Below are 23,587 nucleotides of genomic sequence, written 5' to 3'. Positions count from 1 at the left end.
AACGTCTCTCTTTCTTTCCACTTCCTGGGCGAAGGGAAAATCCTTCCGGCCCCCAGCTGGGGCTGTGGTCACGACGGACGCGAGTCGGTCAGGGTGGGGAGCGGTCTTCCTCCACCACTCGGCTCAGAGGACCTGGACTCCGAGAGAGTCTTCCCTTCAGATCAATGTTCTGGAGATAAGGGCAGTGTATCTAGCCCTAAAGGCGTTCCAGCGGTGGCTGGAGGGCAGGCAGATCCGAATTCAGTCGGACATCGCCACGGCGGTTGCGTGCATCAACCACCAGGGCGGCACACGCAGTCGTCAAGCCTTCCGAGAAGTTCGGCGGATTCTGCTGTGGGCGGAAGCCACAGCCTACACCATCTCCGCAGTTCACATCCCGGGCGTAGAAAACTGGGAAGCAGATTTTCTCAGTCGCCAGGGCATGGACGCAGGGGAATGGTCTCTTCACCCGGACGTGTTTCTAGAGATCTGTTGCCGCTGGGGAACGCCGGACGTCGATCTAATGGCGTCTCGGCACAACAACAAAGTCCCGGCATACATGGCTCGGTCCACGGATCACAGAGCTCTAGCGGCAGACGCGCTACTTCAGGACTGGTCGCAGTTTCGACTGCCTTATGTATTTCCTTCTCTGGCACTACTGCCCAGAGTGTTACGCAAGATCAGGTCAGACTGTCGCCGCGCCATCCTCGTCGCCCAGACTGGCCGAGGTGATCGTGGTACCCGGATCTGTGGCACCTCACGGTGGGTCAACCGTGGGCATTCCCAGACCGACCAGACTTGCTGTCTCAAGGGCCATTTTTCCTTCTGAATTCTGCGGCCCTAAACCTGACTGTATAGCCATTGAGTCCCGGCTCCTAGCGTCATCAGGGATATCTCCAGACGTCATTGCCATCATGAGACAGGCCAGGAAACCAACGTCCGCCAAGATCTATCACAGGACTTGGAGGATCTTCTTATCCTGGTGCTCTGACTCAGGGTTTACTCCCTGGCCGTTTGCCTTGCCCACTTTTCTTCTTTCCTTCAATCTGGAATGGACAAGGGCTTGTCTCTCGGCTCTCTGAAGGGACAAGTATCGGCGCTTTCCGTGTTTTTTTTTTTTGTTTGTTTTTTTTTTTTCAAAAGCGTCTAGCCAGGCTTCCGCAGGTCCGCACGTTCCTGCTGGGGGTTGGCCACATAGTCCCACCTTACAAGCGTCCGTTAGCACCCTCGGATCTTATCAGGGTGCTGACGACTCTTCAGAAGTCACTTTTCGAGCCGATGCGGGATCTCTCTATCTCGCCTTTCGCAAAAGGTAGCCTTCCTAGTGGCAGTCACATCACTCAAAAGAGTGTCTGAGCTAGCAGCGCTGTCAGGCAAAGCCCCCTTCCTGGTGTCTCACCAGGATAAGGTGGTTCTACGTCCGGTCCCGGACTTTCTCCCTAAGGTATCCCCGTTTCATCTCAATCAGGATATCTTCTTACTCTCTTTGGGTCCGCATCCAGTTCACCAATGTGAAAAGGATTTGCATTTATTAGATCTGGTGAGAGCACTCCGGCTCTACATTTCTCGCACGGCGCCCCTGCGCCGGCCCGATGCGCTCTTGTCTTTACCGCGGGCCAGAGTAAGGGATTTCAGGTTTTCAAGTCAACCTTGGCTCGGTGGATCAAGGAACCGATTCTTGAAGCCTACCGTTCTTTTGGGCTTCCGATTCCTGCAAGGCTGAAAGCCCATTCTACCAGAGCCGTCGGTGCTTCCTGGGCATTGCGACACCAGGCTACGGCTCAGCAGGTGTGTCAGGCGGCTACCTGGTCGAGTCTGCACACTTTCACGAAACACTATCAGGTGCATGCCGATGATTTGGCAGATGCCAGCCTAGGTAGGCGACTCCTTCAGGCGGCAGTTGCCCACCTGTAAGAGGGGGCTGTTTTTCGGCTCTTTTTATCGAGGTATTCTTTTACCCACCCAGGGATTGCTTTTGGACATCCCAATTGTCTGGGTCTCCCAATGGAGCGACAAAGAAGGGAATTTTGTTTACTTACCGTAAATTCCTTTTCTTCTAGCTCCTATTGGGAGACCCAGCACTCGCCCCTGTTCCCTTCGGGCTGTTGTTCTTTTGTGTACACATGTTGTTCATGTTGAATTGTTCTTTTGGGTCATGGTTCCAGTTCTCCGAACATCCTTCGGATTGAATTTACCTTAGACCAATTTATAAGTTTCCTCCTTCCTGCTTTGGCACCAAAACTGATGAGCCCGTGATGCACGGGAGGGTGTATAGCAGAGGGGAGGGGTTACACTTTTTAAAGTGTAATACTTTGTGTGGCCTCCGGAGGCAGAAGCTATACACCCAATTGTCTGGGTCTCCCAATAGGAGCTAGAAGAAAAGGAATTTACGGTAAGTAAACAAAATTCCCTTCTTTGTTTTCCTTATGAAAAACACAATGTGTTCTCTATCTTAGAGGATACAGTGGTCATCCAATACTAAGAGAAAACACAATATACTCAAGTTCCACAGTGCCAATGGTCAGTATTGTGGTAATACCAGTCAAACTGAATAGATCTTATGGTAAATGGCATGATCTCACCAAATCCATAAGAGCCAGGACGCACTGAGGTTTTCCACTAGGTGAGGTCCTCAAGTGTCCATCACAAACCTGGCTCTACCAAGCCACGTGGAAAATACAGCCTTTACGGTCACCCATAAACTCCCATCCTTACATGGACAGTCCACAGCTGGTTCCACTAAACTGAAGCCCTACAATGACCCTTGTGTCCCGATGCTTTTCATCCATGAGGACTCTCTTCAGGGCACAGGTTATCATCCGGGGGGTTGGTCCGCTGCCACAGCTTACACATAACCAAACTGCTAGCAGTTCAGTCTAAAACATAGTTTTTTTTACTGTCTGTTTTTTTTCTTTTTTCTTAAGGAGAATTAAATAGATTAATGTTTGGTGGCTTCTTAGGTTGGTTTTGAGGAACCGTGAAAATTGGAATTATAGGTTATATTATGTTTTGACGAACAGTCTAGAATATTTTGTCCTCCTAGGAGCTTTATGGTATACATAGTGTCCACAATGGATGTTAACTTTAATAGAAAATTCATAAAATTTAACTTTTTAGTCATTTGCTTATCCTCTCATTTAAAAATGACCATAACGCTACTCATCACTTAGCAATACACAGATCGCGGTTTTGCTGGTTGATATTGCTGCTTCATTAGTAAATATCAATGATGTAGCTGTACAATATTTTCTCACTTGCAGGCTGAGCATACACAGAAGAAAAGGCGGAAACAAGACAATAGCTCTGAAGGTAAATGTATCAGCCCTTAGGATCTGCTAGCTAAGCTCTGCATATGGTAGAGGGGAACATGTATCTGCATAATCATCCCCTTCTGCTCTGTGCAGAGTTACCACCGCCGCCTCCTCCAGAATTTACTCCAGCTTTTCAGAATGTCAGTAAGCTGCTGTGCTGTGATGTGATGATGCACGTCCTCCGGACTATCCTCCAGAGGGCAGCCGAAGAGGACGCCACCAGGTGGACTGAAGGCATGATACAAATGGTACGGTTATGGTTACATGGTGCACCTTATCCCTGCCACATTCCTATAGGCACACTAAAAGGGCAGCTGCACAAGCGCAATTACTGGATTGGGGGGTCTCAATCTCTCGGTGCACTCTTCCTAGACTATTATAAAATGCATATAGACCATTTCAAGAACCTGTGTTGCTTGGGTTTACTGTCTTAGGCTGCTCTCACACATCCGGCTTTTCGCCGGTTTGACGGATGCGGCGCCCACCAGTACGGTGTATACAGTACACATGCAGCGCAGCAAGCGCCGGTCACATGCTGTCATGTGACCTGGACATTGCGGCGCTGCCACTGTACTGTATCATACTGTACTGGCGTGCACCGCATCCGTCAAACCGGCGAAAAGCCGGATATGTGAGCGCCTTTAGTCATGGCTTATTGTTGAATTTTCATCAGTGTCAGACTCAATCGGTGCGGAGCTAAAGGGTCATTGCCCTTACGTAGCACCACGTCCCAGGCTTTCTCTGTGAAGTTAAAATATGGATCAGATGCAGCACTAATGCAAATAAACCATACTAGGAAATGCATTGGATGGTCATTATCCATGTTTCTCCGAAAATAAGACCAGCTCTTGTAATAGTTATATTATAATATTTATATACCAGGACTCTTCACCTTTAGACAACTGCAATTAGGAGATCTTTTGGTTACAGCGTAGTCCCAAAGGTCCTATATATGAAAATCCTGCAGATTGGTTCCCTTTAAGCAGTCTTATCAGGATAAAAATGCTGGGGGGCTTGTAAAATTACCCAGTTTGCACTGCCTTCCCCCTAATACCAGTCCTGCATACCAGCCTGTCTTCTGGTCAGTTATTTTAGACTTCTTCAATTAAGAGACCTTTGGTCACATGACTAAAGTAATCAAAGGTTCTTAAACAATCTTAACCGCAGAATACAAACATTGGGGGCCCTGAGAAATTGCAGTTTGACTGCCCCACCTCCCCCCCTATTCTGTCCCTGACTGTAGCTAGGGCTTATTTTTGGCGTAGGGCTTATATTTCAAGCATACTCCAGAAATCCTGTAAAATCAAGTTACGGCTCATTTTTGGGGAATCGTGGTTTTGTATAAATTGCAAACTAGTTCTTATACGTGCTGCTCATTATATAGAATTAGCCTGGGGAAAACAGTCACATCATCATTCACCTTAAACATTCATAATCTGTCTGGTATTACTTAATGGTTACCAAAAAGTTACGTATGTCTTTTTATATTCACGGTAGGCGCTTCATATTATAACTTTGGGTTTGATGGAAGAAAAACATCAGCTACAAAAGTCAACTGAGGAAGAAGTCGCATTTGATTTTTACCACAAGGCATCACGTGAGTGAGATGTCCACCTATGAAGACTTATGTTGAGCTATTAGAAAAAAAATAAATAAATAGTCTGGGATTTTAAAGGTAAATTTCCGAGTGTGGTTTCCAAAGTGTGGTCACTTGTGGGGGAGCTCAACTATTTAGAAACCTCACGGGGTCTCCAAACACATAACAATCGTTAGTGATTGCAGCTAATTTTGCTTTAAAAACCTCAATTTTCTAAAGTTTCAGCATTTTTTGCTTTTATTTATTTATTTTTATTTCAAAAATAAAACCCAAAAAGTTTGAGGGTTTTTTCGTGACACATTGTACTTCATGTTAATGATAAAAACAACAATCACTGGGATCCATTCCAGGGGTAACTTGTACTGACAATGGTCAGAATTGAAAAACAATTGGCATGGTCAGGTAGGTGAAAACAGGCTAGGTGGTAAAGTGGTTAATACATGGTATTATCCATCTAGCCTTAGCCACTGACATTTAGTCTGTAATCTAAAAGTACACCCAGATCCTTCTGCACAAGTGACTCTCCTAGATTTTCTGCTAGAGCATGTGATGACTGCAGGTTACTGGTGCCCAGATGCATAACTTTACATTTACTTACATTGAACTTCAATGTGGATGTCCAAACATTCAGTTTTGGCCAAATCTGTGTGTAACTTATGAACATCTTCCATAGACTGCACTCTACATAATTTGTCAATATATTTTTTTTTTTTTTTTTGTCATACTTGTCCACATTGTAGACACATGTATTCTTGTATCAGCAGGAATTGGAAGTTCAGATGAGAGTGCTTCAAGTCTTGTGATCATGCTAGAGAAGCTAAAAAATGTGCTACAACTGGAGGTCCAGAAAGACCTGATATGCTGGGTATGCCAGGTAAGGTAGATTTTTTTTTTTTTTTAATTGTACCGAATAGCGCTGCAAAATTAAGAATAGAGCTCTCACTAACCAAACTCCAAGTTTTTTTTATTTTTTAATTCAGATTGCTGTCAAATCCCTTCCCACCCTAATATCTACTATGACACAAGAATGATTCTATTGGGCCATCTCTTCCCTTCTCCAGGCAGGCTTCTTTGTACCCATCCCTTAAGAACACTTCTCAGATTTCTAGTCCAACCTTTTCTGTGGTCCCAAAGAAGGACTTAATCTGTCCATTCATCCAATCTTGGATCTCAAGTTTCTAAACTGGCGACTTTCTCTCCGTTGCTTCAGAATGGAGTCCTTACACTCAGTGATTGCTGTGACGGGGGTGTTCAACAGAGCAAAGGATGGACGAGGCCGAGGGACGATCCAACAGGTTTATTAACAGGAATACAAGAACAGCACACGATAAGTCCTCGTAAAACAGATTCGGGGGCCCTTCCCGACAATCCTCGGACCGGATAACAAAGCAATCGTCCTTACAGTAGTCCAAAGAGTTCCACACAATCCCACGGGCCGCCACACAGGCCTAGCTCCGTCCGTGTCCACAGCCACCCAGGCTGGGGCTCCTGCTCTCTTCAAGTTTCAGCTCACTCTGAAGTTACAAAAAGGGAAATGCATTGTCTGTGCTCCTTGACCAGCCCACCATGTTTGTTCAGGGGGTAGGGGTCACATATCCTATCATCAATGGTTTGGTCCATCACAGGGCTCCAATATGTCTGCCAGCCACAGTAGATGAAGGGATCCCCTGCTGTGCAGAACAATGACTATTCCTTCACTGGCCAATGCAATTACAGATTAGATACACAACTCTGGAAAGAAGAGGACAGGCTATTTACATAATCACATTAGATGCCAAGACTGCAATTGTATGAGAGAGACACATTGAGATCAGTAGCTCCCCCAAGGAAATACATGAATTACAACTAATACAACCAGGGAAATATACATATCATGACATAGTATCACAGCATATACAGTGAGAGGGTAAATTACATCTTCACAATCCCTCCCCCTCCCAACTTGTGTACGTACTAGGGACCTCTACAGGTCACTGGTTAAGTACACACAGGCAGAGCGTTACTTACATGTGGCTTCATGCAGCCACGAATTGGCATCGTAGCTCTCCCACATCAATGCACAGGAGAACAGCTGCAGGCAGACCACCCATCACCCCAACCACACATCGCCTGACCCCAAAACCAAAGTTCAGATCCACAGTGGCTGTGGGAATAGTCCTCCATTGTCCACCAGCCAGTTCAATAACAATCCCAGGTCCTCTATGGATTGCCTCAGGCCGAACCACTCGGGGATCAGCCAGTGTGAGGAAAGCACCCGAGTCACAAAATCCAACAAGTCTCTGTCCATCCAGCACAACCTCCTGCAAGTGCTTACCTCGATGAGCAGAAGTCGTCATAACTGCGGGTCGCACCCCGTAAACTCCTGGTGGTGCAACATGGGGGGCTGAGTCACTAGGCCAGTCCTCACATAACGGTGCCACATCTTCCTCCATGGCACTGGGCTGTAAATAATTAACAATCCGATTGGGTGCAGGATCAGTCCTCATTTGAACAGCTGGGCAGGAGACTTGCCGATGCCCTGGCTGTCCACATTGATAGCATCTGAGCTGGGTCTCCCTCCATCCAAGGCGTCCTCTTGGGTAAGGGGTAGGGGAACTTGGAGGCCGGCTCCCACCTGAAGGTGCTGTAGGGGTTTGAGGATGATTCCTCCATGGGCTGGCTGGGCATGAGGCCTGCAAATGCCCGGGATGCCTACAAACATAACACCTGCGCTCTGTTACTTCCTCTCCCCGGCGTATTCCAGAAAGTGCACTCGAAGCAACTGGAGGCACATTAACACGGGTATCAACATGTGGTGGCTTAGAGGAACGGGGAACAATGGGGACAGAATAACTGGGGGCATCCGGTGTTGTGGAGCTGTTGGGCGTCTCTCCATCCTCCAACAGAACCCTCCACTGAGGCTTGATGGTGAGCACCTCATCAGCTAGAGCAGCAGCTTGTTCCACAGTTGATGGCTTTCTCTCACGCACCCATTCCCGGATCTCAGCGGGGCACTGGGCAAAGAATTGTTCTTTAAGGATGACCTGCAGGAAGGTCTCCCAAGATAAGGCCTCCTCTGCCTCCAGCCAGCGATTACATATTTGTTTGAGTCTATGAGCATATATCGTAAAAGACACTTCCCCATCACAGGCTAAAGCACGGAACTGAGTCCTGTAAGTGTCTGGCGTTACAGCATAATGTTCTAGAATAGTCTGTTTAATATCCGCATACTCACAGTTCCACCGAGGGTCCATAGCTCTATAGGCTTCAGCAGCTCCCCCCTCTAGGAGCCCAACCAGATGTCGGACGCGCTCCCTTTCTGGGACTTCCATTAATCGACACTGATGCTCAAAGTCCTGGAAGAAGCCCTCAATGTCACCAGCAGCCTCATTAAACTGCTTGAAGTCTTTGCGGGACACTCTGGGAAGTTCCCTCATGTTGGGTGCTGGGGTTACAGTCTGTCTGGAACCTCTCGCGGCTTCCACAGCGAGCTGCTTATCCAGCAATGCCATCTCCTCCATCCTGCGCTCCTTCTCTTTAGCTCCACGCATGGCCTCCCTCTTATCTTCTATGGTGGCCTAATCTCCAAGCAGTGCCATCTCCTCCTTGTACCACACAACCCATTGACTTTTTTGGGTATTTACCTCCGGCTACCGTCTTTCTTCCGTTTTGCTGTGAGGATCCTTCCTCCACGTCATTTTGCGAGCAAACTCCTTCCAACACCTCAATCAGCTGCTCCTTGGAGAGTCCTTTGAAACGAACTCCTACTTCACGGGCCTTTGATTGCAGGCTCCCCAAAGTCCAGGTCTTGTACTCTGCAGTGCTGGTTCCTGATGTTGAGCCATTGTCCTCCATTCCTTCTGCTCTGATCCCAGCGCTGCCAACCAGTTTGTGACGGGGGTGTTCAACAGAGCAAAGGATGGAAGAGGCCGAGGGACGATCCAACAGGTTTATTAACAGGAATACAAGAACAGCACACGATAAGTCCACGTAAAACAGATTCGGGGGCCCTTCCCGACAATCCTCGGACCGGATAACAAAGCAATCGTCCTTACAGTAGTCCAAAGAGTTCCACACAATCCCACGGGCCGCCACACAGGCCTAGCTCCGTCCGTGTCCACAGCCACCCAGGCTGGGGCTCCTGCTCTCTTCAAGTTTCAGCTCACTCTGAAGTTACAAAAAGGGAAATGCATTGTCTGTGCTCCTTGACCAGCCCACCATGTTTGTTCAGGGGGTAGGGGTCACACATCCTATCATCAATGGTTTGGTCCATCACAGGGCTCCAATATGTCTGCCAGCCACAGTAGATGAAGGGATCCCCTGCTGTGCAGAACAATGACTATTCCTTCACTGGCCAATGCAATTACAGATTAGATACACAACTCTGGAAAGAAGAGGACAGGCTATTTACATAATCACATTAGATGCCAAGACTGCAATTGTATGAGAGAGACACATTGAGATCAGTAGCTCCCCCAAGGAAATACATGAATTACAACTAATACAACCAGGGAAATATACATATCATGACACAGTATCACAGCATATACAGTGAGAGGGTAAATTACATCTTCACAATTGCCTCTATAGAACATTCAAGAATACCCATCTTCACATTCCAATTTTTGCCGCTCATCAGAGGTTTCATCACTCACCCGCCTTGACTGGTTTGTCAGCACAGTGATGTTGTCTCTGATCCCGTTCCAGCACCTAGTCTTCCTGGGCATGCTAATGGACACCACTCTCATCAGGGTTTACCTTCAAGAAGATTGATTTTAGCTCCTCCTTGGAATTTTGTAACTGAAGCGTCCTTCACCTTGCTCCCATTAACTCTGCAGGAGTGTGCTGGGCTTGATGGTTGGCACAAAGGAAGGTGGTTCCCTTTGTCAAGGAGAAATTCCATCGTTTCGGAAATCTCCTTACCAGCGAATGTCTGATAAAATCAGTGTTACTGAATGCTAGCAAGGAGGAAATTAGACCAAGCAAAATGTAGTTGGTATGAGCTCCTCATTAAGTAATGAGGAGGAGCACACCCTAGTGCTTAATTTTTATTACACAAGCCTTTTATAGAGAACAGTAATGGGTTAATCTTTTATTAAAATTCCTAAGTATGCCATTGGCTATATTAAAGCATATGCAGAAAACCTGTGACACTTATGCATTTTATTTTTTTTTGTTTTTTTGCAACTTCCCCCTCCAGCCCCTCCTGTGTCTCACACTCTATTTTGCAGAGTTTTTGGCATATAGCGCCTCAGGCCATAAATTTGGACTTGCGCAGATAGCCAGTCTTTGATATCAACATCTGCATTTATTCATTCCTTTGCAGAAGTCTTCAGCTGCTGACCTTGGTATACACATACTTGCTTTCTAATACCAGCAGTTATCAGAAAACAGGCTCTTCCTTTTTAAATAAAAACGATGTCTTATTCTTACACTTTTGATCAGTTCCATACTTGCCCCCTCCAGCTGGCCCTCCTGTCCTCTTGGATAAGTGAATCTTTCCTGAACCATCCCATTCCTGTAGCTCTTCGAGTGCCTGGTGGAGTCTCCCTTCTTCCGTTTGGACTCTGAGATCATTCCTTCCACTCCACTGGAAGATTGTCACAACGAATGACAACATCCTTGATTGAGGAGTAGTTTACCTTGATCGCCGTTCCAGGCTGCTGGAACTCTTAAGATACCTCTCTCCCCATCAACATCCTTGAACTGAGAGCCATTTTAAAGTCCACTGGCAGGACCTTCTAGCATGTGGCCCAGTATCTATTCAATGCATTAGTTATGGCTGGGGCATACATAAACTGTAAGGGTGGAACACCGTGCAAGTACATCATGTCAGAAGTCTTGGATTCTCTCGAGTTAAATAACATGTTCCAGCAATCTGTAGTATACATTCCAGGCATACATAATTGAGCTGTTGACTTAAAACGTCAGGGCCTCTCCCCAGGAGAGTGATCCCACAACATGTCCTTTTTCAACCAAATGTGTCAAAGGTGAGGAACTCCTGAAGTCAACCTGATGACATCCGGCATGACCCACAAGCTTCCTTTCTTTATCGTTCCTTTGGGAGACCCAGACCATGGGTGTTTAGCTTCTGCCTCCGGAGGACACACAAAGTACTACACTTAAAAGTGTAGCTCCTCCCTCTGAGCTTATACACTCCCTGGTAGCCAGTCCTAGCCAGTTTATTGCTTTGTGTCAGGAGGCATACATCCACACATGCATTCTCATCTGATGTGTTTGACTTTTGGAAAGAGTTTGAAGAAAAGCGGGTCCATATCTGGACTCCCGACATGTCCCTTCTCACCCCACTGTGTCGGCGGTGTTGTTAAGGTTGATTTACAAGACTGCAGCCTTACATGCCGCGCTCCTTCACCATCCCTTCTGGGCTCTGGCTTGAAGTGGGAGCCAGCACGGTCTCCATGCCTGGCAGGAGTCCGGTCTCCATCCACAGCCCCTTGAGGATTCTGTTGGACCGGAGCACTCATCCCCAGGGACATGGCCCTGCGTCTCAGCAGCTAAGTACCTGAGACGTTTATGTTGGGGGTCCCGGTTCTTTATTGTAAGGGGAGAGTATGCTGTATGTGATTGTTTAACTTTTCCGGCGGGTTCTCTAGCTTTTGCCTGAGAACCGCGCCGATGGTGCCTGCTTGTCGGCCTCGCCGCTTAAATTTAGGCCCCGGCTTCGCTGGAGGCCTAGTTTCATTTTCCTGCCCTCGCATGTCACTCATGCAGAGGGACAGGTTCGGCTCCTCCCGGCGGCCGTTCTACACAGGGGAGGGACACTCCCCACTGCTGGGGCGTCCCTCCTTCCCTGCAGGTCTCTATAGCCCTCCAGTTCCCGCTCTTTTATAGGAACGCCCCCCCTAGTCCCGCCCCCTCTCTTCGCTCCGGCGGCCATTTCTCAGGCAGAGTTCACTCTGCTCTGGGACATCCTGCATTCTGCATCTCTGCTGAGGTGCTGCGACTGGGGGACCGGGCTTCGGCATCTGGAGGGCACACAACACCACGCTCAGCGGTCTGGTAAGCCACAGCCGGTCTCCGGTTGTGGACCTCTGTATATTCTCCCTGGGGTTCATTCTCTGCAAAGCCCCCACTCCAGCAGCATGTCTCACACAAGGAGCGAGGCTCCAAAGCTTTATTCTGCATGCACTGCATGTAAGCTCCTGCTGCCTGAGCCGAGCATTTATCCACATTGTGATGTCTGCTCTAACTTGGCGGTGCCACAGCCTGGAGTCTCACCCCCAGTGGTCTCTCAGGCTGCTGCTGCTGCACCTGTGATTGAACCCCCGGCCTGGGTAGAGTCCTTTTCTAGGTCCATATCCCAGTCATTTGCTGAGTCCATGGGGCTTTTGTCCAGGACTTTGAATATGCATCAGCCCCCCTCACAGGGTGCCTCTAATACTCTTTGACAGAGGACTCCTATCCTCTGACCTCCGTCCATCGGAGCTCACGGAGGATTCATCATCTGATCCCAGACCCCGTCCTAAGAGAAGGCGCAGGGTTTCCTCCCGCTGCCCATCCCACGGCTCTGTCTCAAGAGCTGACTCTCTCAAGATGAGGAGGATGCCCTCACTGGGGGCTCGGAGGCAATGTATCCCATCGATTTCTCTGAGGGTGACTCAGATCTTAGTGATTTGATTGCGTCTATTAATTCTGTGCTGGATCTCAATCCGCCAGTGTCAGAGGAGCAACTCTCTTTGGCAGAAAAACATCAGTTTACCTCGCCTAAGAGAGTGAAGAGTGTGTTCTTTAACCACTCCAGTTTTCAGACCGCTGTGACCAAACCCAGGGCCTGCCCTGACAAACGCTTTCCAAAGCGTGGTTCTGATGACCGGTTTCCATTTCCACCTGAGGTGGTCAAGGAGTGGTCTCACTCCCCAAAGGTAGACCCTCTGGTGTCTAGGCTCTCAGCCCGGACCGTTGTGTCTGTGGCTGACGGCACCTCACTTAAGGATTCCACTGACCGTCAGATTGACCTTCTGGCCAAATCTGTGTATGAAGCTGCGGGGGCCGCGTTTTCCCCGACTTTTGCAGCAGTGTGGGCTCTCAAATCCATCTCTGCTTCTCTAGAGGAGATGCATTCCCTCACCAAGGAATCTATGCCTGAGATGGTTACCTTAACTGCTCAGGCTTCAGCTTTTTCATCCTATGCCATGTCTGCCATGCTAGAGGCTGCTCACCGCACTGCGGTGTCTTCAGCTAATTCTCTTGTTATCCGCAGGATTTTGTGGCTTCGAGAGTGGAAGGCAGATGCTTCTTCCAAGAAGTTTCTTGCTGGGCTCCCTTTTGCTGGTTCACGGCTGTTTGGTGAACAGCTGGATGAAATCATTAAAGAAGCTACTGGAGGGAAGAGTACTTCCATACCACAAACAAAGACCAGGAAAACCGCCCAGGGTAGGAATCAATCGAGGTTTCGTTCCTTTCGTTCCTCCAACTGGTCATCCTCTAAGCCTTCCGCCTCGTCCGCTAACACAGCCAAGGATCAGAAATCCAACTGGCGCCCAAAAGCACGTCCGCAGAAGACCGCAGGAGGTTCTGCCACTAAGGCAGCTTCCTCATGACTCTCGGCCCGCTCCAGCCACGTCCTTAGTCGGTGGCAGGCTCTCCCACTTTGGCGACGCTTGGTTAAAGCAAGTTTCCGATCAGTGGGTGAGAGACATCATATCTCACGGCTACAGGATAGAATTCATTTCCAGCCCTCCAAACAGATTTTTTTCTCTCTACTCCCCCCTGCTCCAAGGCCGCCGCCTTCTCGCAGGCCGTAGTGTCCATGCAGGCAAACGGAGTGATTGTCCCAGTTCCCGCTCAGGAACGGTTCAGAGGTTTTTACTCAAATCTCTTCCTAGTTCCAAAAAAGGACGGTACCTTCCGGCCCATCCTGGATCTCAAGCTTCTCAACAAGCATGTCCGGGTGCGGCATTTTCGCATGGAGTCTCTGCGATCAGTCATTGCCTCAATGACCCAAGGGGAGTTCCTGGCGTCCATCGACATCAGAGATGCCTATCTACATGTGCCAATCGCAGTGTCACATCAGCGTTGGTTACGTTTTGCGATAGAGGATCATTTCCAATTCATGGCTCTCCCCTTCGGGTTAGCCACGGCCCCTCGGGTATTCACCAAGGTCATGGCGGCAGTGATTGCGGTCCTGCACCTCCAGGGGTTAGCAGTGCTTCCTTATCTGGACGACCTTCTGGTCAAGGGTCCATCCAGCGCAGACTGTCAGCGGAGTGTTTCGCTCACTCTCGCCACCCTAGCCCAATTCGGGTGGATTGTCAATCTTCCCAAATCCACTCTGACTTCGACCCAGTCTCACGTACCTAGGGATGCAGTTCGAGACTTTGCCGGCACTTGTGAAGTTGCCCTTAATCAAACAGCAGTCTCTCCGGCTAGCGGTGCGCTCTCTCCTGAGGCCCCGCCGTTATTCCGTCAGGCGCCTGATGCAGGTGCTGGGTCAAATGGTGGCTTCCATGGAGGCGGTTCCCTTTGCCCAGTTCCGTCTGCGTCCTCTGCAGCTGGACATTCTCCGCTGTTGGGACAAGCGTCCTTCCTCCTTACACAGGTTAGTGGCTCTGTCGCCACGGACCAGGAACTCTCTTCAGTGGTGGCTTCGACCTCTCTCCCTGTCCCAAGGGCGCTCCTTCCTGACTCCGTCCTGGGTGATTCTCACCACGGATGCCAGCCTATCCGGCTGGGGAGCGGTACATCTCCACCACAGAGCACAGGGCACTTGGACTCCGTCCGAGTCAGCCCTTTCAATCAATGTGCTGGAAACCAGAGCTGTGCTTCTAGCTCTCCTAGCCTTTCACCACCTGTTGGCAGGCAGGCACATTCGAGTCCAGTCAGACAACGCGACAGCGGTTGCCTACATCAATCACCAAGGCAGGACATGCAGCCGCCTGGCAATGTTGGAGGTCCAACGCATTCTTCAATGGGCGGAGGACTCCCAAGTCCACCATATCCGCAGTCCACATCTCTGGCGTAGAAAACTGGGAGGCAGATTATCTCAGCCGTCAATCCGTGGACAGTGGCGAGTGGTCCCTGCACCCGGCAGTGTTTCAGTCAATCTGCCACAAGTGGGGCACTCCGGACGTGGACCTAATGGCATCCCGTCACAACAAGGTTCCGGTTTACGTGGCTCGCTCCCACGATCCTCAGGCCTTCGCCGCGGACGCTCTGGTTCAAGACTGGTCCCAGTTTCGCCTGTCCCACGTGTTTCCCCCTCTAGCTCTCTTGCCCAGAGTCCTGCGCAAGATCAGAATGGAGGGCCGTCGAGTCATTCTCATTGTACCGGACTGGCCCAGGCGAGCTTGGTATCCGGACCTGCTCCACCTGTCCGTGGAGATGCCGTGGCATCTTCCGGACCGTCCAGACCTGCTCTCGCAAGGTCCGTTTTTCCGCCCGAATTCTGCGGCACTCAAATTGACGGCGTGGCTCTTGAGTCCTGGATTTTGACGGCTTCTGGTATTCCTCCTGAAGTCATCTCCACTATGACTCGGGCCCGTAAGTCTTCCTCCGTCAAGATCTCACAGGACTTGGAAAATTTTCCTGTTCTGGTGTCGCTCTTCCGGCCATTCTCCTTGGCCATTTTCGTTGCCGACCCTTCTGTCTTTTTTACAGTCCGGTCTGCAGCTAGGACTGTCCCTCAACTCTCTCAAGGGACAAGTCTCAGCTCTCAGTGCTGTTCCAGCGGTGTCTCGCCCGGCTGGCTCAGATCCGCACTTTCATGCAAGGTGCGTCTCACATCATTCCGCCTTATCGGCGGCTTGGCCTTGGATCCCTGGGACCTTAACTTGGTCCTCACGGTATTGCAGAAACACACCTTTGAGCCTCTTAGGGAGGTTTCTTTGTTTAGTCTTTCTCAAAAGGTGGCCTTTCTAGTTGCCATAACTTCTCTCAGGAGAGTCTCTGATTTGGCTGCGCTCTCCTCGGAGTCACCCTTTTTTGGTATTTCACCAAGACAAGGTAGTTCTCCGTCCGACCCAGGACTTTCTTCCTAAGGTGGTCTCTCCCTTCCACCTTAACCAAGATATTTCATTGCCTTCCTTCTGTCCGACCCCTGTTCATCGCTTTGAGAAAGCGCTGCATACTCTAGATCTGGTGCGTGCTCTCCGGATTTATGTGGCTCGCACCGCTGCGCTTAGGCGGTGCACCTCTTTTTGTGCTAACCACAGGGCAGCGCAAGGGTCTCTCTGCTTCTAAGCCGACCTTGGCCCGTTGGATTAGATCGACCATTTCGGACGCCTACCAGAGTACTAAGGTGCCTCCCCCCGCCGGGGATCAAAGCACACTCAACCAGAGCTGTTTGTGCCTCTTGGGCTTTTAGGCACCAGGCTACGGCTCAACAAGTCTGTCAGGCTGCCACTTGGACTAGCCTGCATACCTTTTCGAAGCACTACAAAGTGCATGCTCATGCTTCGACAGATGCGAGCTTGGGCAGACTCATCCTTCAGGCGGCTGTCGCCCACTTGTGAAGTTAGGCTCCGCCTACTTCTTAGTTTTTTCTGTTTATTCCCACCCAGGGACAGCTTTGGAACGTCCCATGGTCTGGGTCTCCCAAAGGAACGATAAAGAAAAAGAGAATTTTGTTACTTACCGTAAATTCTTTTTCTTATAGTTCCGTATTGGGAGACCCAGCTCCCTCCCTGTTGCCTCTTGGCAATTTTCTTGTTCCGTGTGTTATCACCGGCTGTTGTCGTGGACAGAGTCTCCGGTTGTTCCGGTTCTTACTCGGTTCTACTTGTGGGTGGCTATTCTCCTTCAGCTTTCTTTGTCGCTCCATTGGGAGACCCAGACAATTGGGTGTATAGCTTCTGCCTCCGGAGGCCACACAAAGTATTACACTTTAAAAAGTGTAACCCGTCCCCTCTGCCTATACACCCCCCCCGTGCATCACAGGCTCCTCAGTTTTATGCTTTGTGTTGAAGGAGGCACACATGCACTCATGCTCCCATTTTTAGTCAGCAGCAGCTGCTGATTATATCGGATGGAAGAAAAGAGGGCCCTAACAGGGCTCCCGGCATGCTCCCTTCTCACCCCACTAAGTCGGCGGTGTTGTTAAGGTTGAGGTACCCATTGCGGGTACACAGGCCGGAGCCACATGCCGTTTTCCTTCCCTATCCCTTAGGGGCTCTGGGAGAAGTGGGATCCTATCCGGTCATCCAGGCACTGGGACCGGGCTCCCTCTGCAGCCCCTGTGGGATTCTGACGGACAGGAGACTGAGTATCATCAGGGACAGGGCCCTGCATCTACAGGTACTCTGTGTCCCCTTGGGGACGGTGCATGGAACACCTTGACCTCAGACGCTGCAGCGACTGCGGTGTTGGTATGAGACCGGGACTACCGCGCCGACCGCGCCTGCTTGCCGGCCGCGGTTTTTAACTTTAGTCCCCGGCTTTTGCGGCCTAGTGCCTTAAACTCCCGCCCCCGGGCCTGCCAGTCAGGGGGGAAGGGCGGGACGGTCTGTCTGACGCCGACAGTGAGGGCTGGAGCACACTTGGCTGTCCTCCGCCCCCCTCACTATTCACTCTGGGGCACCAGATTCCCGCACTTTCTTTTTCGCTCCTAATTGGGAGACCCAGACAGTGGGTGTATAGCTACTGCCTCTGGAGGCCGCACAAAGAACTACACTTAAAAGTGTAAGGCCCCTCCCCTTCTGGCTATACACCCTCCCGTAGGAGTACAGATTCCTCAGTTTTAGCTTTGTGCGCAAGGAGGTCAGACACGCACGCATAGCTCCATTGTTTTTAGTCAGCAGCAGCTGCTGACTATGTCGGATGGAAGAAAAGAGGGCCCATACAGGGCTCCCAGCATGCTCCCTTCTCACCCCACTGTATGTCGGAGGTGTTTGTAAGGTTGAGGTACCCATTGCGGGTACGGCGGCAGGAGCCCACATGCTGATTCCTTCCCCATCCCTTTTTACAGGGCTCTGGGTGAAGTGGGATTTACTGGTCTCCAGGCACTGAGACCGTGCTCCATCTACAGCCCCTGGAGAAGATGCTGGATGGAGCGGAGTACATCAGGGACATGGCCCTGCTTCCTCAAGGTACTCTGTGTCCCCGTGCATTTGGCGCTCACACCGCAGCATGCTGGGTGTTGTAGTGCGCCGGGGGACATCAGCGCTACGGCGCTTGTGCCATGGCCTCATTCAGCTTCGCTGAAGCAGGCACACTTCTGGGAATCGGTCGCGCCGGCCGCTGGGACTGCGGCGCGGCTGGCACTTGTGGTGCGCCGGGGACTTCAGCGCGGCCCGCGCTTTTACGGCGGCCGCGCTGATAACTCGAGTCCCCGGCTTTTGCGGCCTGCTTCCGTTCGTTCCCGCCCCCGGACCTGCCAGTCAGGAGAGGGGCGGGACGCTGGCCACGTCTGCGAATCGGTCACGCCGGCCGCTGGGACTGCGGCGCGGCTGGCACTTGTGGTGCGCCGGGGACTTCAGCGCGGCCCGCGCTTTTACGGCGGCCGCGCTGATAACTCGAGTCCCCGGCTTTTGCGGCCTGCTTCCGTTCGTTCCCGCCCCCAGACCTGCCAGTCAGGAGAGGGGCGGGACGCTGGCCAGTGCATCAGCGCCGAGGGCTGGAGTCGTTTTTACATACTCCAGCCCTCACAATCGGCACAGAGGGGACACTGTTTCCCGCACTTTGTTTGGGAACTCCCACGGACCGCCCCTCTCCACAGACGCCGGCAGCCATTCCTGCTGACACGCTGAGCTGCAGAGGGGAGCCGGGGAGACCCAGACAAGGAATTCTGCAGCCTCTTACCCGCTATTCAGCGGGCGGTAAGCAGCCCTCAGGGCTCACCCCCTCTTGTGCCAGTAGTATTCTTAGTATTTTGTTTCTACAAATACTTGGTATTACATAGCGCTGGTCGCTCTTTGGCTATAGACTCTCTCACATTGCAGAGAGCCAGCAGCATGTCGTCCGTAAAACGCAAGGGTGCCAAGGCACAGACATTATATGCTTCCTGCACCGCATGTGGGACTTTTCTACCGGCAGGCTCCACGGACCCCCATTGTGTGCAGTGCTCGGCCCCTGCGGCGCTTGCACAGTCGGGACCTCTGCTGGACGTGACCCAGGGTGTACCACCTGTGAATGCTGTCCAGGTGACAGGAACTGAGTTTGCAGCTTTTGCTGACAGAATGTCTCTCACTATGTCACAAATTCTTGACACATTGCGAGCTAGGCCTGTACTTCAGGCCACGGACACTGTGCAATCATTGCCCCCTGGTCCCCCTCAGCTCCAAGCTCCGGGACGGGCATATACACCTCAGGGTGAAGACTCTGACTCGGACGATGGCCCCGGGCAGCCTAAGCGGGCTCGCTATGACGGGCCTTCACATTCATCTCAATGGTCAGGATCCCAGCGAGATGACTCTATGGGTGATGAGGCGGACGTAACTGATCAGGATTCTGATCCTGGGACCGCTCTCAATCTAGATACACCAGATGGTGACGCCATAGTTAATGATCTTATATTTAACATCAATAAGATGTTAAATATTTCCCCACCAGCTCCTCTTGTGGAGGAGTCAGCTTCGCAGCACGAGAGAATCCATTTCAGATACCCTAAGCGTACTTTAAGCACTTTTCTGGACCACGCTGACTTTAGAGACGCAATCCAGAAACCCCACGCTTATCCTGAAAGGCGTTTTCCTAAACGGCTTAAAGATACACGCTATCCTTTTCCCCCTGAGGTGGTCAAGGGTTGGACCCAGTGTCCAAAAGTGGATCCTCCAATTTCCAGGCTTGCAGCTAGATCCTTGGTTGCAGTTGAAGATGGAGCGGCACTTAAAGATGCCACTGACAGGCAGATGGAGCTCTGGCTGAAATCCATCTATGAAGCGATTGGAGCGTCATTAGCGCCTTCTTTTGCAGCCGTATGGGCACTCCAAGCTATCTCAGCCGGGCTTGCGCGAGTTGACTCCGTCACACGTGCATTTGCCCCGCAGGTAGCACCATTGACCTCGCAAATGGCGGCATTCGCGTCGTACGCGATTAATGCTGTTCTTGACGCTACAAGCCGCACGGCAGTGGCGTCAGCCAACTCCGTTGTTTTGCGTAGGGCCCTGTGGTTGAGACATTGGAAAGCAGATTCTCATTCCAAGAAGTGCTTAACCAATTTGCCTTTTTCTCGTGACCGATTGTTTGGAGAGCGTTTGGATGAAATCATCAAACACTCCAAGGGTAAGGACTCATCCTTACCGCAACACAGACAAAACAGACCCCAACAGAGGAAGGGTCAGTCTGGTTATCGGTCCTTTCGAGGACCGGGCAGGTCCCAATTCGCCTCGTCAAAAAAGACTCAAAAAGACCAGAGACGCTCAGATTCTTGGAGGTCTCAGTCACGCCCAAAAAGGACAGCCGGAGGAACCGTTGCCAAGACGGCGTCCTCCTGACTTGCGGTCTCCGATTCCCACACCCGCGGTCGGTGGGAGGCTTTCCCACTTTGGCGACATCTGGCTGTCACACGTCAAAGACCGTTGGGTGAGGGATATTCTGTCTCACGGGTACAGGATAGAGTTCAGTTCTCGTCCGCCAACTCGTTTCTTCAGAACTTCTCCACCACCAGACCGAGCCGATGCTCTGTTGCAGGCGGTGGCCGCTCTAAAGGCGGAAGGAGTGGTGACCTCCGTCCCTCTTCAGGAACAAGGTCACGTTTTTTACTCCAATCTGTTTGTGGTCCCAAAAAAGGACGGATCGTATCGGCCCGTCCTGGATCTAAAGTTGCTCAACAGACACGTAAAAGTCAGGAGGTTCCGGATGGAATCCCTACGCTCCGTCATAGCCTCAATGTCTCAAGGAGATTTTCTAGCATCAATAGATATCAAAGATGCGTATCTCCACGTGCCGATCGCACCAGAGCATCAGCGTTTCCTACGCTTCGTCATACACGACGAACACCTGCAGTTCGTAGCGTTACCTTTCGGTCTGGCAACAGCCCCCCGGGTCTTCACCAAAGTCATGGCAGCAGTAGTAGCTGTTCTGCACTCGCAGGGTCACTCGGTCATCCCGTATCTAGACGACCTGCTTATAAAGGCACCCTCTCAAGAGGCATGCCAACACAGTCTGAAGGTGGCACTAGACACTCTCCAGAGTTTCGGGTGGATTATCAACTTTCCAAAGTCTCATCTAACCCCGACCCAATCTCTGACTTATCTTGGCATGGAGTTTCATACTCTCTCAGCGATAGTGAAGCTTCCACTGGACAAGCAGTGCTCGCTACGGACTGGAGTGCAATCTCTCCTTCAGAGCCAGTCGCACTCACTGAGGCGCCTCATGCATTTCCTAGGAAAGATGGTAGCAGCAATGGAGGCAGTCCCGTTCGCGCAGTTTCATCTGCGCCCTCTACAATGGGACATTCTACGCCAATGGGACGGGAAATCGACGTCCCTCGACAGGACTGTCTCCCTCTCTCAGACTGCCAAGGACTCTCTGCGTTGGTGGCTTCTCCCCACCTCATTGTCACAGGGAAAGTCGTTCCTTCCCCCGTCCTGGGCAGTGGTCACGACGGATGCGAGCCTATCAGGGTGGGGAGCGGTGTATCTCCACCACAGGGCTCAGGGGATGTGGACTCTGGAAGAGTCCACCCTGCAGATCAATGTTCTGGAAATCAGAGCAATCTATCTTGCCCTGCGAGCCTTCCAACAATGGCTGGAAGGCAAGCAGATTCGGATTCAGTCGGACAATTCCACGGCGGTGGCGTACATCAACCACCAAGGGGGAACACGCAGTCGCCAAGCTTTTCAAGAAGTCCAACGGATTTTGACGTGGGTGGAAAGCAGAGCGTCCACCATATCCGCAGTTCACATCCCAGGCGTGGAAAACTGGGAAGCAGACTTTCTCAGTCGCCAGGGCATGGACGCAGGAGAATGGTCCCTTCACCCGGACGTGTTTCAGCAGATCTGTTGCCGCTGGGGGACGCCGGACGTCGATCTGATGGCGTCACGGCACAACAACAAGGTCCCAGTTTTCATGGCACGGTCTCACGATCACCGAGCACTGGCGGCAGACGCCTTGGTTCAGGATTGGTCGCAATTCCGACTCCCCTATGTGTTCCCACCTCTAGCATTGTTACCCAGAGTTCTCCGGAAAATCAAGTCCGACTGCCATCGAGCCATACTCGTAGCTCCAGATTGGCCAAGAAGGGCGTGGTACCCGGATCTGTGGCATCTCACGGTAGGCCAACCGTGGACACTACCAGACCGTCCAGATTTGCTGTCTCAAGGGCCGTTTTTCCATCTGAATTCTGCGGCCCTGAACCTGACTGTGTGGCCATTGAGTCCTGGATCCTAGCGGCCTCAGGTTTATCTCATGAAGTTGTTGCCACAATGAGACAGGCTAGAAAACCATCCTCAGCTAAGATCTATCACAGAACGTGGAAGATATTCTTAGCGTGGTGCTTGGCTCAAGGGTTTTCTCCCTGGCCATTTGCATTGCCAATTTTTCTTTCCTTCCTGCAGTCTGGGTTGGAAAAAGGTTTGTCGCTTAGCTCTCTTAAGGGTCAAGTCTCCGCGCTATCCGTATTCTTTCAGAAGCGCTTGGCACGGCTTTCTAAAGTACGCACGTTTCTCCAAGGAGTTTGTCATATCGTTCCTCCTTACAGACGGCCATTGGAACCCTGGGATCTGAACAAGGTTCTCATTGCTCTCCAGAAGCCGCCTTTCGAGCCTTTGAAAGAGGTTCCCCTTTCTCGGCTTTCACAAAAGGTAGTTTTTCTTGTGGCGGTCACGTCTCTTCGAAGAGTGTCCGAGCTAGCGGCGTTATCTTGCAAATCTCCCTTCCTGGTGTTTCACCAAGACAAGGTAGTACTGCGTCCAATTCCAGAGTTTTCTCCCAAGGTGGTTTCTTCCTTTCATCTCAATCAGGATATCACTTTGCCATCTTTGTGTCCGCATCCAGTTCACCAATTTGAAAAGGGTTTACATCTGTTGGACCTGGTGAGAGCACTCAGGATTTACATTTCTCGCACGGCGGCTCTACGCCGTTCTGATGCGCTCTTGGTCCTAGTCGCTGGTCAGCATAAGGGATCGCAAGCTTCCAAATCCACCCTGGCGCGGTGGATCAAGGAACCAATTCTTCACACATACCGTTCTGCTGGGCTTCCGATTCCATCTGGACTGAAGGCCCATTCTACCAGAGCCGTGGGTGCGTCCTGGGCATTGCGGCATCAGGCTACGGCTCAGCAAGTGTGCCAGGCGGCTACCTGGTCGAGTCTGCACACGTTTACCAAACACTATCAAGTGCATACCTACGCTTCGGCAGATGCCAGCCTAGGTAGACAGGTCCTTCAGGCGGCGGTGGCCCACCTGTAGGAAGAGGCTGTCTGACAGCCCGTTCATGTGGTATCTTTTTACCCACCCAGGGACTGCTTTTGGACGTCCCACTGTCTGGGTCTCCCAATTAGGAGCGAAAAAGAAGAAGGGAATTTTGTTTACTTACCGTAAATTCCTTTTCTTCTAGCTCCAATTGGGAGACCCAGCACCCGCCCTATTTGTTCTTAGGGTTTCGTTTTTCGGGTGCACATGTTGTTCATGTTGTTTCTTAAGTTCTCCGATCTTGTTATCGGATTGAATTTGTTTTTGAAACTGTTATTGGCTTTCCTCCTTCTTGCTTTGGTACTAAAACTGAGGAATCTGTACTCCTACGGGAGGGTGTATAGCCAGAAGGGGAGGGGCCTTACACTTTTAAGTGTAGTTCTTTGTGCGGCCTCCAGAGGCAGTAGCTATAC

General features: G+C 51.0%; 1 protein-coding gene across 2 annotated transcripts in view; it reads left to right on the top strand.

Moving 5' to 3' along the window:
- The window catches only part of UBR1 (ubiquitin protein ligase E3 component n-recognin 1), a 311,682-nt gene that overhangs the window by 184,443 nt on the left and 103,652 nt on the right, over positions 1 to 23,587 (top strand). For both annotated transcript variants that reach the window (XR_012727818.1, XM_075331219.1), the window contains exons 24-27: positions 3,240 to 3,288; positions 3,384 to 3,538; positions 4,788 to 4,887; positions 5,652 to 5,761. Coding sequence is in view for 1 of the 2 variants with exons in the window: in XM_075331219.1 (XP_075187334.1) it covers positions 3,240 to 3,288; positions 3,384 to 3,538; positions 4,788 to 4,887; positions 5,652 to 5,761 (414 nt within the window). In the remaining variant the exon portion in view is untranslated. The remainder of the gene's footprint in view (positions 1 to 3,239; positions 3,289 to 3,383; positions 3,539 to 4,787; positions 4,888 to 5,651; positions 5,762 to 23,587) is intronic.

This window comes from Anomaloglossus baeobatrachus, chromosome 12 (assembly GCF_048569485.1).
Source record: "Anomaloglossus baeobatrachus isolate aAnoBae1 chromosome 12, aAnoBae1.hap1, whole genome shotgun sequence".
Lineage (NCBI taxonomy): Eukaryota > Metazoa > Chordata > Amphibia > Anura > Aromobatidae > Anomaloglossus > Anomaloglossus baeobatrachus.
Note: the sequence above shows the minus strand (reverse complement) of the source record. Positions and strands in the feature narration are given on the sequence as shown.